The 16,243-nt window shown below is 38.0% G+C and overlaps 1 protein-coding gene across 4 annotated transcripts in view; it reads right to left on the reverse strand.

The window, feature by feature from the left end:
* Positions 1 to 1,167: 1,167 nt before the first annotated feature.
* The window catches only part of TOMM70 (translocase of outer mitochondrial membrane 70), a gene marked incomplete at its 5' end in the record, with an annotated part of 42,297 nt that continues 27,221 nt past the window's right edge, over positions 1,168 to 16,243 (reverse strand). For 3 of the 4 annotated variants that reach the window (XM_079974548.1, XM_079974547.1, XM_079974550.1), the window contains 8 exons: positions 1,168 to 5,830; positions 7,931 to 8,053; positions 9,787 to 9,884; positions 10,077 to 10,193; positions 10,385 to 10,492; positions 11,409 to 11,543; positions 12,782 to 12,989; positions 15,773 to 15,921. In XM_079974548.1, the coding sequence (XP_079830674.1) occupies positions 5,677 to 5,830; positions 7,931 to 8,053; positions 9,787 to 9,884; positions 10,077 to 10,193; positions 10,385 to 10,492; positions 11,409 to 11,543; positions 12,782 to 12,989; positions 15,773 to 15,921 (1,092 nt within the window). In that variant the 3' untranslated portion in view covers positions 1,168 to 5,676. The remainder of the gene's footprint in view (positions 5,831 to 7,930; positions 8,054 to 9,786; positions 9,885 to 10,076; positions 10,194 to 10,384; positions 10,493 to 11,408; positions 11,544 to 12,781; positions 12,990 to 15,772; positions 15,922 to 16,243) is intronic. The other variant, XM_079974549.1, reaches the window with a different exon arrangement.

The raw sequence follows: 16,243 nt of genomic DNA on the forward strand, positions 1-16,243 counted from the left end.
AGGCCTGGAACCTAGAAGCAACCTTCCATGTCTTTCTCCCCAGGTCATTGCCTACTCAAATATTTTTGCCTGGCTGGAATGTGGCTTTGAATTGTGCAAATCTCCCAAATATAAGCGTTTGTAAGCATCTGTGGTTAACTACCAAAGCCACAAGGATTACATGCCTCTGCTGCATTTAACATTTATTTTCTAGTGCTTCAGCAACAAAAAGACACTGACATACACTGTGTTGTTTGCTTGGGGGTGTATTTATAGAACCAAAACCAATTATTAGAATAAGTCATCCTTGGGGCAGGGGCTTTTCCTGGAGGGAGGGAGAGGTGCTGTAGTCAAGTCATAAAGCACATGTTTTGTAAACAGAAGGTGCCTAGTTAGTGTCAACTACTGAGCTAGATAGACCAGTAGGCTGATTTGAAATAAAACAGCTTCCTGTGAAGGTGTTCTTGACCCTTGTGGTTGTGATGACACAGTCCAAAGCTGTCCTGGGAACCTTTGAAGGTGGGGGTGCAACTCTGTTAAAATATAAATAAAATTACAGCTTACGTGGATAACATTCCATTGCAAATCCTAAAGTAATGAACTACATTGTCTCTTGTCTCTCAGTGAAGAATTGAATTAACGTAGTTTTTCTAGGGATAGGTACTTCCTAGGCTGTTTTAACAATGATGTCTTCAGAACATATATAGAGATTATCTGCATTCTGACATTCAGTTGGTATTTGTGGCCAAGTTTGCTGACACCGTGCACTGTTCATTGCTCGTCATCAAACAGCAAGTCACAAAAATCTGCCACAATCTACACCTGTTGGAAATTTTACCTACATAAAGGACGATAAATCTACCAATCTTTCAATTCTGTAAAATATCTGGACAGTCAGAATGATTAGTACAGCTGGGACCATGGGCAAATTCATGGAGTGAATGAAAGCAAAGATGAAAAGAGAATGCTACTCTTAATAGTGATCACTGGTTCATAACCCACTTCTAAATATACTTTCACCAAAACAGGAATTTTGATTCCATTAATAAAACACTTACAGGTTTTAAATACTTTAAGTTTGTAAGTGCTCAGTCCAATAGTATAAATGTGGAATTACTGCTGCCACAACTGCTTTTCTTTCTGATGGAATAACAAGTTTGTTACATTTTTAAAAAGCAAAAAGGCACATACAGTGAAATGAAATTTATTTTTTTTAAAAAAAAACACACACCATGTATTCAGTATCTGACGCCTTCGTTTAAAGCCACAATGTAAACTGCCCGCTGTGCACAAGCACATATAGTACCACCCCAGAGCCCCCACTTGAGATTTAATAGCTGTCATACTAGCTGCTGTTTTCCAAGTAGCTTGGACTTGATGATAGTTCTTTTCTAGCATCCCCCTCTTCTTGCTCATTCTCACTGATTCACACATCTATACCTGCCAAAAAAGCAAAAAACCCTCAGTATGTATAGTACAAATTTTAATCCCCTCTGGAGAACAGAAAAATCTGTTTTATAGGGCACTCAAGTTAGCCTTTACATATATAAAATGCAGTTCTAGTAGTATGTAATAAAAATTAGATTCTCATAGGAGAGAGGGGCCTTACAGAAATTAAGGCTATAATCCTATACCCACTTACCTGAAAGCCAGCCCCACCTAATGCAGTTACAGGTATAGGGTTACACACAAGTTACGATTCAGCTAAAATAAGGCCTATTAAATTGTAATTGATCTCAATGGGAGATAGTCAAGAATTTATTTTAATTTGCCAATTAAATGCTTCTTACCTTTGGCTAGATCACACCTTTAAATTTTGGAATGTTTGTATTTCCACACTGTAGCATGGACCACACAATAGGCTGATGGCTCAAATACCAACTTGACAGCTGGTATGATGCCTAATCTTTCTTCTTTTTTGCTGACAGCATTAATTCTTATTCTCTAGCTAAATAAGAGAAACTACAGAAATCTAGTTACCAAGATGTAATGACTGAAGTAAGCCTGATAATGAATTCCACTATGCCCTAGTTTTCAACAAGTTCATCAGCTTGTCTTTCGTTTGCTCTCTTGGATAAAACTGGAGTGTGTACATAGTTGCAATATCCAGTTCTGAAAAGCCAGTCCTTCAATGAAAACTGAGCAGCCATTTTCCAGTTCTCAGCAATGCTACTTTGATAGAGATCAACTGTCAGCACCAGGGATGGGCATCCTGTCATTTGTTATCTGGTTAAGTACCCAAGTAATCAAAGGACAACACCAGTTGTACGTGGGAAAGCAGCTTGTTATTTCGAAGTCTCAACAATTATATTCATGTGTGCGCACGCGTATTTACAATTTAAATAGAATCACCACAAATAGTTGTGCTAGGTATATTTCCCCAAATTCACTTCCAGTTGTCTAAAATTTTTATGGCTATGGCCTGCTGTGCTTCTGAAACCTGTTAACATTTCATTAATAAAAAAAATATTTCCTAGAACTTTCTTGTAACATTTTTTTTTGAGGGGGGAGGAGAAATAGTCTTTTTTAAATAGTCTTCCTTCTTCAGGAAGCTGAATTTCCTTAGCAATACAAATCAAAATATGCCTAATCTGAAAATACTGATTCCAGGATAGTCCAAAAGTGCCTTTCCCTTTACATTTTTATACGTTACTGTATCATGTTACATGTAAGGCTTTCATTCATTAAGAGTCCTATAGACAACTTGTTCGTTATAATTTATTCCACTATGAAACTGAAGATTGCATACATGGGATTCTCAAATTGTCTCCCATCAGGGCATTGACAAGACCCAGAGTAGCTTAGCTTCCATTAAGAGCCTTCAGACAATGCCCATGGATAACCATGATCCTGGAGCAGATTTCAGATATCTACATGCTGTACAAAACAATTCAGACCCATGTTGCTTAAAAGCGCGTTGTATATGCTTTTTCACACAAAGAAGAATGTGTGTTCACCTAGTCCTTTCCAAGTTAGCAAGACCAGGAAGTTCTATACCATCATTACATTTGTTTATACAGACTGATTGATCAACGTTCAGTATGGGTACGGTTTCCTGCCATAAATAGTAAAAACATTTGCTGATGTGTATTGGTTGTATTTTTGTTTATCATGGTGGAATCAGAGACCTATTTGTCCAGATCCTCTGTGACTTTTGATGGAGTCTAGTTTTCAACCACTTTTCTAAGCTGCTCTTGCAACCTAACAGCACAATCCTAACCAAATCTACTTAGAAGTCCTGCTGAATTCAGGTTAGCAGGGTTAGGATTGCAGCCCACATCCTTTAAACAGCCTATTGTCAGATCTTCAGAAGCCCCTTTCAAAGCACTATTTTGCACAGCCCTGCGGCTTTTCAGGCAGTACTGGTCAGCTGATCAGCAGTGCCTACAAGCACTTTTTCAGTCCAGCCCCACACCTGACTTCACGTAGAGCAGGGGTGTGTGGCTGGGCTGAATGGTGAGCTCTGGTAGGCAGGCCCATTTAAAAAGCTAGGCTGATTCCATGCCCCTTAGGATAAATTGTCTTGTTAGGTAAGTTACCCATTTTTAAAAGATAAATTTTATAGCAATAAGGTTCCTTTTTTAAAAAGTCACACCCCATTGCACCAGCAAAAAAAATGGGGAAATAAAACATGGTTATTTGAAGTTTCACTATTTTGTGCAGAGAAGTTAGCAGCACATTCACATAACATGATTGTCTTTTTTTGTATGCTGATTTTCCATGGAAGCAATTTTAAAACCAATACCCTAAATCTTACATGTATAAGAGATATTTGAATGTAATATTTATTTGGTGACTTTACAAGTGTAAGTCATTTACAAAAAAATAACAAACAAATGTAATTCTCAGTGCAGTTTCAAATATCTGAAAACAGGAAACAATCTGTGATGATTTGGAATGCTAGTATCAAGACAGCACATGCTTAATTCTTAATTGTTTTCCAGAGACAGAAGTGTCAGTGTACATAGAGCCACGCAAATAAAAACCCTTTTGAAAAACATGATACCATTACAGATGAGAGGGATACTTCAATAGAAAACTCAAGAACTCAAAAATGCTTCGTCTCCTTCCTCTTTTCTTTTTTTGTAAGTAGTTGACTTTCTAAACTGAACATAATGGAAAGATTAAAATTATCACCTAATCTTGTCAATTTTCTTCATTTATTACATTAACAGAATGAACTCTTTTCAGCAAAATGTAGTGTAACTCGTTTTCACAATGTGTGGCTTAGGAAGCAGTCTAAAATTAACTGACCTCAGAATACAATCTTAACACATCTGTGCTATACAATGAATTTTGTAAATCTGAAATAGTACTATTACAGTTACGGGTTCACTTCAGTAGCTCCTAGGAACAGTAGGGCAACTGAGATCAGTGGATTGAATGCAGACTTCCCAGGAGGTTTTCAATCCAATAGAGATCTCACCTGTGCAGGGAGGCAACTGTTGCAGATTGCCTCCTCTCCCCGCAGCCTCTAGCATCTCTCCCACTCCCACTCTTCTAAAGGGTCTCATAATTCTCTTGAAATGTGGAATGTGGTACCGGAGGAGAAGGAAATTCACCAACAGTAGAATCCTCTGGGCAAAACCCCATTCAGGAGATGTTTCTACTGATGGGAGCAAAGTGTGGATCCAACCCAGTATGTGCAATTTGCTAAGTACTCGAATGGAAACAGCTCTTAAAATAGAGCTAAAAAGTAACAAAACTGCAAATGGAAGCTTTGTGCCATAGCATAAGCCCAAAAGCATCTTTTGAAGCCTAAGTTACTGTTTCCAATTCAGTTGGACCCTTTCAACTAAACTTCACCCCAACAAGGTCTGATACTTATTTCTACAATAATTCTAGCACGCATACTAACCTGACGAATCCAAGACCAGTGTTGGCAGTGTCCTTAACAGAGACAATTTTGCTCTCCTGAAAAACGTTTTGACAAATAGGCTTTTTCTAGTGACTTTCAAATTAAGACAAGGGAAAGGAAAAGTTGCTTTTGGGGACACAGGGCTACTGATAAATGGTAGTTAGTAAATTGCAAAAGATCTTTGAAGTAGTTCTCTAAACCATGCACTAGAACAGCAGATTGAGAACTTCGGTTTCTGTATAGCTGCCACTGTTCTATTAAATGAAGCAGAAACTGTAAACGGGAAGAAAACAAACTGCACATGATAACTATGTTGAAATGATTTAGCTTCACCCACAATTGTCTTAAAAATCCCTACTATTCAACAACTTTGCAAATAATGTTTTCTTTGCAAAAATAAAATCAAGCCAGAGGGATTCATTGCATATAAAAAATTACACAGCACTATTAATTTTTAAAATCAACATAATAAGCAGTAGTAAAACATCCTGTAGATAAGAGCCAGTCATTCACAACATCCACCCTCAAAACATGAGTCAAAAAGGTTTTTATTTGCATGGCCAAAATAATATTTGATCCCCTTGCAACTCTTTTAACTTCCCTCTAACAATTATTTGCTGCAGGGGGAACAAACTGCTTACTCTGATGGACAGCCACTCCAGCAACACCTAAACATTTAACAGATAATTACAACACCATGGACCAAAAAAACCAAAAAAAAAACCCCAAACCACCCCAGATTAACTTCCACCATTCAACACACTGCAACAGTGTCTTTAGGACTAGGTCGAAGGGGGCAGCTTTACTTTTAAAAAGGTCATTTCCCTCCAATTCTTTCTTTACAATGTTGGTGGTTTCAATCCATATTTCTTTGCAACTTCTGTCTGGGCATAGGCAGCATCACAGAGTGAGTAGAGGTGAGCCATTTCCATCTCAGATTTGGCTAGGTTAATAGCTTTATTGAACATTTCAATGGCTTTATCCAGATTGCCTCTGAAATAAAGGGGAAAGGTTGCATTAATGTAAAGGAAATAAAGTTTGATATGACAAGAGAAAAGCCCATTCTAAAACCAGAGACTAAAAATAATCCAAGGACAATGCCTGGAATAGAGCTGCATTCTGAAAGCTGAACTTTCCTCCTTAGCAATCACCAGTATTGTTATAGATATACAAGTCCTTTATCAAATACCATAAGTTAACGCTTAGCAGTTACATGTGGATGTTAAAAGAATGTGTGGGTTTTTTTCCAATTGAAAAAAAATTTGCAGCTTTGTTGGTGTCCTTTAACTACCGTATGCCATTTTTCTCTCAACTTCCTAATAGGCATTATTCGGAAATCTGTGTCCCTGTTTATCTGGTCTTAGAAATTCATTATGATGAAAGTATTTCTGAGATGCTGGATGCACAAAGATCTCCGAATGTCCATGTCTCAAACAGCTTCATTCTTTAATGTGCTAATTAATGTGATTGTTCTGGCCAGCTTTCACAACTTTCTCTAAAATACTAGATACCCTATGGAAAATGTAAAGGTATACAGAAGTATGGCCCCCAAAAAGGTGCAACTTCTATGATAAACAATTTGAGCAGGTCGTTTGTTTATTGTTGTTGTGTGGCCAAAACTCTTAGCTGTGAGTCCTGGAAGATCTGCAGACCTTTCCCCACCAGGCCTGGAAGGGCAGGGCCCTGACTGACTCCAGCTACAAAAGCTTGGGCTGCTGAACAGAATCTTGGGCTGGGGTATAGTTTAGGGGGTTTTGTTTGCAGGAGGGTTGTTGCTGTTATCAATTTCTGTATCTATATTTTGGATCTTGTGATTTATGTGGAAATAGTTCAATTTGGTTGTGTGCTCTTTGATGTTTTATTTACTGTTTATGACTACTTTTGTTAGGCTTGTAATTATGTAATGTTGTTTATGCTGTAAGCCACCTTGAGCATGGTTTATACTATGGAAAGGCAGCATACAAATAAAATGGTGTATGTATGTATGTATGCATGTATGTATGTAACTATGACTCTGCTTCCATAATTCCTGCATTGCCTACAACACTTTTTGCAGTTTAGGCAACATCTGCTGAGGCCCACATCCAGACCTATATGCTATGAGCAATCTTAACTCTAAGGCTGCATACCTAGGCCCACTACCCTAGCGTAAGTTCCATCAAATTCAGTGGGACTTAAAAGTAGCTTACATATGACTACCCTATAATTAGGTGGGTGGAAGTGCACATATCTCTCTGTGTGTATAGACACAGACAGACACAGATACACACTGCACTATTATATACTGCATCATGGTGCTTCAATGTCAGTGAGACCACATTGTTCTCTACTACAGAACTGGCCCAGGGTTATAGTGCTTTTGTCCGAGGTTGGTTTCCAGCCAGGAAGCTTTTCAAAGTTTAGTAGCATGGAATGCATAATAGCTGCTTGTCTGTTGACAAGCTGGAATTGTAATTGCGCCAATATGATAGTAGAGAACCGATACTGGTTTAGTAACAGCTGATGCCAAAATGCACTTCAGCTGAAGAAAAATCAACATCAGTTCTGCAAAGGAAGTTGCTAATGACTTAAAGCACTTGTTTTCAACTAGTACATCAGTACCTAACTAGAGAAGCATTTCTCAACCTTGGGTCCCATATGCTGTTAGACTACCACTCCCATAGCCAGAAGGGGAAGCAATCATGGATAATGGGAGTGGTAGTTCAGCATCATCTGGGGACCCAAGGTTGTGAAAGACTGTACTAGAGGATTGGAGCCTGATCCAAGGGATTTTCACGGCACCTAGAATACAGAAGAGGGAGACGGGCAATGAAGCTTATCCCTTTCCTATACCAGCAGGGTTAGAGTACTGGATCAAGCTGGTGGATGGATCCTTACTTCCCAAACCCCACAGGGTCACTCTGACAAGCGTGTGGAACCATTTCCTTTGCAGACTGGCTTGACAGTGTCAGGGGACAATTATCAGGCTCGTGTGCCAGAAGTTCCCCACTGCTGTGCTATAGGACCATCTGCTTCCAACAGTCTTGAAGGAAGAAGTCTGATGACAGTAATGTAGCATTCTAGACTCCCAAACTGGAAAAAAATGGTACTTACCTTTGCACTTCAATTGTCCCCATAGTTTCATATGCAAAGTCACATTTGTTATCAATTTCAATGGCTTTGCTTATAAGTTCCAAACCTTTATCTAAATCCTGCTTCCACTGAAGTTGAAGTAAACTGCAATAAAAACAATTGCAGGCCTAAGTGAACTGTATGAAAACAACAGACCTAACGTAGTAGCATTCTAAGAAAGAAAATACAGTCTGAAAAAGTAAAGAGCCCTGCAGTCAAGTAGGCTCTGGATCCAAGTCAGATGTAGTCATTTACATATACAGTGGTACCTTGGTTTGAAAACATTTTGGATTATAAACACGTCAAATCTGGAAGTGTGTGTCTCAGTTTGCAAACTTTTTTTGGATTACAACCCCTTTTTGGGATTATGAACAAATTATTTTTGGAAGCCCCATTGGCAAAAGCACACCTTAGGTTACAACTTGTTTTGGTTTACAAACAGACCTCTGGAACGGATTATGATTGTAAACCAAGGTACTACTGTATACCTTTTGTGACAAAATAGAGGCTGGATTCTATTTAAACATGCCATCTTTTGTCTTTGTCAACAGCACAGCTGGATTCAAATCAGGTGAGAGTTCTTGGACAGAAATCCAACTGTTACTGTTGAAGGCAGAAGGTGAAACATTAAGCCTCTCTATCAGTTCAATCATACCTTTCAATCCGGCACATACCAAGCAGATACCTATTTATAAATTAACGATTACAGCTTGAATCCAGTGTGTCCCTACCACGAGGCTCCCATTAGAATGAATCAGTTTTCCACCCTTCAGTCCTCTCTGCAATCCCGCACACGTTTCAAGAAGAGGGGGAAAGATAAAACTAGCAACAACGATTATTTCACTTCTTCTACTGGGAGCATCCCATAAGCAGAGCTCCGTTTATGGGAACTCTGGATCCAACCCAATAATATCGCTATACCTTTAAAACATTGTAATGTTACATTATTACCACCAATAAAGTGAGCTTTCCAGAAAATTATGGATTGGAATTTTTCCCAAAATATTTACAGCTGCCCTTAAATGCTGGAGATCTGATTTAGCATGTTTGACTTTCATTTAGTAAAACAAAATTACAAGAAACAGGACTTACTAATTTAATATGTTGCATAATTATCTGAGTAGATTTTCCAGTAGCAATGAACTGAAATATGTGATTAGGAAAAAATGGAAGTCCTTGGTGTGATTTTAATTCAGTATTCAAACAAACTCAAAGCTTCAATTGGAAATTTTTATTGAAATGAGTATGTGTATCAATACTTTTAAAATACACATAACTACTCAATAGAATATTTAATTTCAGTGGAAGGATTCAATGTGGAGGCACTGTTAACATATTTATTTTAGTATGCCTGAAAAGTTGCACATATAGATACTTAGGATTATTCATTCTGTCACTAGTACTGCATAAAACTAAGTGGAACATTTTAACTGAAAGATAACATAGTGGAAATTTTTCCACACCACGTCCATTTACTAGGGAAGGATTTTATCCTTCTTTGTCACCCACCTGATGGAACGGCTTCCATCAGTGTAATGGAGAGCAAATAAGTTTTCAGTGATTCTCCTCCCTCCAATATAACCTGTTTAAAAGTCCCTTAACCTTCTGGACCACAGGCTGGAGCACAAGAGGAACAGGTCATCCAAAACTGTTTCAATCCCCATTTTCTTAACAGAAGCTTTACCATCAGTTGAGCGACAGAACTGGATACAACCCATTATCTTTTTAGACAGATTATTTCAGATCTAAAATTTAGGAGACGTTTTCACACATACAATAAACCACAAAAGCGGACCTGCAGATAAGTCATAAATGTAGCAAGCAAGTATAGTACTTACCCTTTATGAACATAAGTAGTAGCATTATCTGGCTCAAGATCAATACATTTATCGTACATCTCATCAGCTTTGCCAAATTGCTGCTGATCTGTTAATGCCTGTATGAATAAACATAATTGAATAATGAAAGATGTAGTTTAAAGACTAAGTTCCCATTCTTGTATACCTCTCCAAAAATAAGTGGCATATACTAGCCCAATCTGTTAGCACATGAAGTATCAAGAAGTATTATTTATTGAGTTGGTTCATGATAATACACAATTTATTCACAACTGAAGAGAAACATATACCTGGGCATATAGTGCATAGCCTTCAGCACACCTCGGGAATTTTTTAATAACATCTTCGAAGCCTTTCATTGCTGACTGTACTTGTAAAGCGTTATTTCCAGTATAGGCTTGACGATACTGTTAAAAAAACAAGTGACTATGTAAAAAATAAAAACATGGCAGAAAACTAATTTATTGTCATTTAACCTGCAAGCAATAACTAATACATTCTGAAATGTAAACCATCAACTTCCTGAAAGCAAAACAGTATTTTGACAAAATATTTGACTGCTTGACAGTAAAATCCTAAAAAAAACCCATATACTTACCAATGCAAAGCATTTCTGTGCTTGTGCCAAGGCAGAATCTGGCCGCAAACGGATACATTCATCAAAATCTTCTACTGCATCTTCAACTTGGTCAAGCAGAATTTTTAGCTAACACAAAGAAAGAGTTATGAGCAAAGTTCTGCATGCTGTACAAGGAAAAGTCAATGCCACTGATAGAAATACCAGAAAAAAATCATTCCACACTCTAATTACCAGGGAAGATAGGCCTACTCCAACTAGAAAATATATTTTGCATGGGTCATTTCTAACCAGCTGCCTAGTACTTGTCTCTTGTTTATCGCAAGTTTAGCATCCATCCCCATTTTACACTAATCTTGCACTTCTCTCCAGTTGCTTACTTTTTAGCAGTTAAGAGTTATTTAAGAACTACTCAAATATCAAAGCACAGTTGTCAATCTCTCTCTCTCTCTAATATTCTGTAACAATATACTCTATAACTATCTATCTATATGTTACAGAGTATCTGATTTTGAAGGGGAAATAATCAAAACAACTCCTACCTACTACAAACTATCCCTGGATTATCACTTTACATTCTACTATTTTAATATTACAGTGGTGCCCCGCAAGACGAACGCCTCGCAAGACGGAAAACCCGCTAGACGAAAGGGTTTTCCGTTTTGGAGGCGCTTCGCAAAACGAATTTCCCTATGGGCTTGCTTCGCAAGACGAAAATGTCTTGCGAGTTCCTGCGGGTTTCCCCCCCCTTTTCCCCCCTTTTCCTAAGCCGCTAAGCCGCTTATCAGCTGATCCGCTGATAAGCCGCTTAACAGCTGATCGCTAAAAGCCGCTAAACCGCTAATAGCGCTAATCCGCTAAGCTGTCAATGGGCTTGCTTCGCAAGACGAAAAAACCGCTATACGAAGAGCCTCACGGAATGGATTAATTTCGTCTTGCGAGGCACCACTGTATATAGATATTTACATTGGTATGTATGCCACCCTGGAATCCCTTTGTGGATGAAGGTATGGGTGGGAAATTTAATAATAAGTAAAATAAATACCTGCCCTCTGTGATGGTAAACATCTGCATTCTGAGGATCAATATCGGCAGCCATATTAAAATCTTGAGTAGAGAGCAAAGGTTGTTGTTGTTGCATATACATACTGCCTCGCTTGATGAGGGCATTAGCACGAAGCTGTTAAAAGGAATAATGGAAATTATAGCTGCCAGCTAAAAAGTCTTTTCAGAGTTTTAGGCTGCGTTAGTTATCCCACTTACCTGGGAGTAAGCCCCAAGGAATTAAATGGTACTTACTTCTGAGTAGACATAATTAGGACTGCAGCCCAAGTTCTGATAGCATAGTTTTGATCAATCAGATCAATCAGTCATGGAGTCCTATACTTGGGTAGTATTTGCAATCTGAACATGATACTGAACAAAATTACTACCATTTAAACTGTTAAGAACCCCCAAACAAGGCTTAAAGCAGGCCATGACACAGTTACAGGAAGACAAATATCCTAGATCCAGAGAACTGAATTGGATTCTTTGTTCTTCATTCCTCCCATAACACAGGGCTAGTCATATTATATTGAAGACCCAGGCACCCTTGTTATGGTATTTCTGGTATTTCCCTTACTCTCTTACTCCTTCTGCAATTTAAGTTTCATATAGCCCTGGCATGGGGAACCTTTGGGCCTCCAGATGTTGCTCAACTAAAACTCTCATAAGCTCCAGCAAGCAAAGCCAATAACCAGCAATGATGGGAGTTATAATTCAGAAACATCAGGAGGGCCAAAGGTTCCACATGCCTGATATACCCTAAGGCAGAAATACATATGGTGGCTCATGGCCAATCAGTGGTTACTAGAAACTTTGTGAGCAGTTTGTCAGGAAATGGTTATGCAGGGTTTCACTTCCTGGTTAGGTTTCACTTCCTGGTTAGTTCTTTAGAAGTCTGAAGCAAAGATGCAATTTATGGCCAGGTCTCCGTGGCCAAAAATTTGAAATTCGCCCATTTCTAGGATAATTTTGTTTAATGTCTGTTACACAATGGGCAAAAGTAAATATTGGGCAATGTATAATGCCAATCCTGTGCTTGCAAGGAACTGAAGGGGAGAAAAGGCCGGCAATATGCTTAATTCTTAGTCCACCACTTTTCCTCTGTATATGCCCTCCACCCCCACCCCCAGGGTAGTGGAAATTATTTTCAACATTCACTTATTGAATTTATTGAAAAAACACTTAAGCCATCACACTTGAATCCTCAAAAGGCATAGTAATGACAAAATGTACTGGCTGAGGTCAGGTAAGAGGCAACATAGTTACTTATATATTCTACTCAACAGCAGAATCACAGAAATAAATGAACAGAATATCACTGCTTCATCAACTGCAAAACATTTCAGGAAAATAAACACATTCATCACTCACCTTTACATTGGCATCTTCCATGCCAATAACCTGATTCAGATCAGGTTTGGCAGCGTTTGCATTACCAATAAGCAGGTAGAACGTAGCTCTTAATAGTAAAGCTTCTGCCATATATTTTCCTTTAGCCTCAATTTCTTTAGTACACTCACTAATTATTTTGTCATAGTTTTCTTCTTCCATATATTTCTTTGCCTTTAAATAGCCAGAGCTGAAAATAACATGCATAGTGGTCATTAATGGACAGTGAGGAATTCTCTCTAGTTTTAATAAAAAATTATGGGGAAGGCATTTTGGGTGGTATCACTGGCCTATACATTAACTCACAAACCAATTGGTCCAAAATATCCTATTCCTCATCAATCCAGCTTTTAAATTTTCAAATATGCAAATTAATAATTTACTTGGGTGTTATCAGAACTATTTCAACAGACAGAACATATTAAAGCACACCATCAAATAGCAGATAAATGTTCAAAAATGTTTCAAGAATTTATCTTAAAGGTTTAAGTATCCCAAGTACTCTGACTTTGTAAGGTGGCGATGGCCTTGAAACTAATGGTTTGAGTAACCTCCAGTTCAGAATGTTCATTGACTGGTTGAATCAAATGCACTGTGTGTACACACACACACACACACACACAAACGCACACACACCACACTTCAATGTGTAGCTTATGGTGCCATTCGTTTGCTATCTATGACCCATCTTCAGCAAAACTGAACACTCGAATTAACAGCATGTGCATTTGACATTCTCTTGAAACTGAACAACTGTCACTTCTCTTTTTGTATGCTCTCATACTCAAGTATCAAAAGAATAATTTCTGCTGCTCAGAAAATAAAATGTTGGTCTTATTTATTTAAAAGAATTTAATACTACCCTTTTAATTAATACTAGCTTTCAACAACAAAATTCCCAGGTAGCTATCAGAAATGAAGCTAAACACAAACCTTTGTTCTAGTAATACCTGAGATTTAACTTCTAATCCTACTATTTGCACATTTATAAGCCAAAGTGGCAGTGCTTTGGGTATTCCTTCCATAATAAAGAAGCATTTGTTTTTAAAAAGCAATAAATGTTTTTGCTTATTGTTTAAATTTATACATTTTCTTTTTGCACATATGCCCAACACTCTGAAAATGATTCTCCTCCTGCACTACAAACATATTCTACAGTATCAGGCAAGTTGGTAGTGTACAGCTAGGGCAAACAAAAGCCATGTTCTAAGCAATTATTTTCCTTACAGATTTTCAAAGCTGAAAATATACAGCACCATGCATTTTACCTTTCTTATAAAGCATGCTTTAGAAACATAACGGTTTGTTCTCATAAATATAATAATAAATTTTTATTTATATCCCGCCCTCCCCAGCCGAAGCCAGGCTCTACTTAATTCTAAGAAAATGTCACTTTCTGTGTACTTCTTGGATCGATACCTATCTTTCCACAGAGGGAGGTATATACCTAATATTCCTGATGACTTAAGCCAAGGAAAGAATCATGAAAGGGATGCAAAATGTCATGCTCCCTCACCCCAGCCTTCTTTCTTTCACTCTTTCCTCCTGCTAGCTCTAGCCATGGTAAAGTGTTGTGATGGTACCAACTATAACCAGGCTTCAATTAATGCCTAACTATAATTTGAAGATAGTAAAAAACAAATCCTGGTTAATATTAACCGTGTCTGACCCACAGAAGTAGGGAAGCAAATACGCATTTGTCACAATGCTAATATTTTAAGCACGGTTAAAGCAACATCAGGATAATTATGTCCAGACAAGTCCACAGATCAGTCTCCATACCCGAGCACTGGAAAATGCACAACCTAACATCAATTTTTTAAAAAAAGATATAGGGGTAGGGGGGAGATCCTGGAAATTACAGGCTGGTTACTGGTGGAATGTATTGTTAAAGATTAAATAACCAAGCATATAGAAAAACAAGGCTTGCTGAAGTAGAAACAGGATGCCTTCTGCTAGGATAAGACCTGTCTCACTAACCTATTAGGAGTTCTTTGAGAGTGTAAGGAATTATATAGGTCCTCTTATGGATCAGGAATTGGTTAAGTAAAAGGAAGCACAGAGTTGGAATAAATGGGCTGTTCTCCCAATAAAGGGATGTAGGAAGCAGAGTCCCACAAGGGACTTGTGCTTTTTAGCTTGTTCATAAACAGCCTAGAGTTATTGAACTGGTCTTTGACCGTAATAAGAAATTACTTACTTACTTACTTACTAGCCTAGAGTTAAGGGTGAGTAGTGAGGTGGCCAAGTTTGCTTTTGATATTAAGTTGTTCTGGGTCATAACAATAACAAAAATGTGAAAAGAGGATTAGACAAATTAATGAAGGATGAGTCTCTCCTGCTATTGTGCTCAGGGCCTGCTTCTGGCCTTCCAATATGCATCTGGGTGGCCCTTCTATAAATGTCTGTCCAGTATAAGTTAACAAGAAACTAACAACAAAACCAAATACCAGCTTCCAAGTTGAGGATAGAGACATTTAATTACACTCTTATCCAATGACAAAAATGAAAACTATTATCATTAAAAACAAGCAGCAGCAAACATTAATTGGGGGTGACCCCATTTCCATAAAAAGTTGAAAATGTTTTGCGAGTCTTAAAGTCTCACACCCTCTTTTTAAGAAAGGAAATCATGTTACACGCCTTCCTACAACATTGCTACAAATCACTTCTTGCTCACTGTCACAACATCTACCCATCAACCATACCTTATTACAAAATCACACACCCTTACACACAAACACATTAGCTAGTAACCTGTTACTCCGTGTAGGTGCCACAAGCAAAAGGTGAGCTGGTCCTCACACTGGATGCAGACTCCTACTACTGGAAGGAATGTAAGCACTAGCTTTATTTAAATTTTCTTGTTTAATTAATTATATGTGATACCACAGCAAAAGTCCATAGTTATAAAGATGATGATGCATACTAGAAAACCGAAAATTTACTCACTTAAGTTTATCATTTACTTACTTTTCTTTTATGACAGAGGCTTCTCCTTCTTTATCTTTATCTTCATCAGATTTCTCTCCCCTAAGAAGTGGTTGGGAGATAATGTCATCCGTGAAAGAGCTGAAGTATGATTTGATAAATTGTGGTGAAGGCATCAGAGGTTCTCTGTTCTGAAATAAGATGGACAGTGTTGGTTGAAATGCCATTTCTAATTTTTTTATCAGTCAATGGCAAGTAACTAATCCAACTGAAATTAGCACACAATTTAATTACACTTTTAAAAAACTGATTTCTGGTTCAATTTCTAAGTGCAGTTTAGGTGCTGGTGGCAGCCTATGAAGTACTAAACAGTCTGGCCAGGGTTTTTGAAGCACTATTCCTTCCTTATCAGCCTGCTAATTCTTTTCCATCTTCATGAAGACCCTTCTTCTATTCTCACACCTAAATTAGGTAAAGGTAAAGGTACCCCTGCCCGTACGGGCCAGTCTTGAC

This window comes from Podarcis cretensis, assembly GCF_951804945.1.
Source record: "Podarcis cretensis genome assembly, chromosome: 4".
NCBI lineage: Eukaryota > Metazoa > Chordata > Lepidosauria > Squamata > Lacertidae > Podarcis > Podarcis cretensis.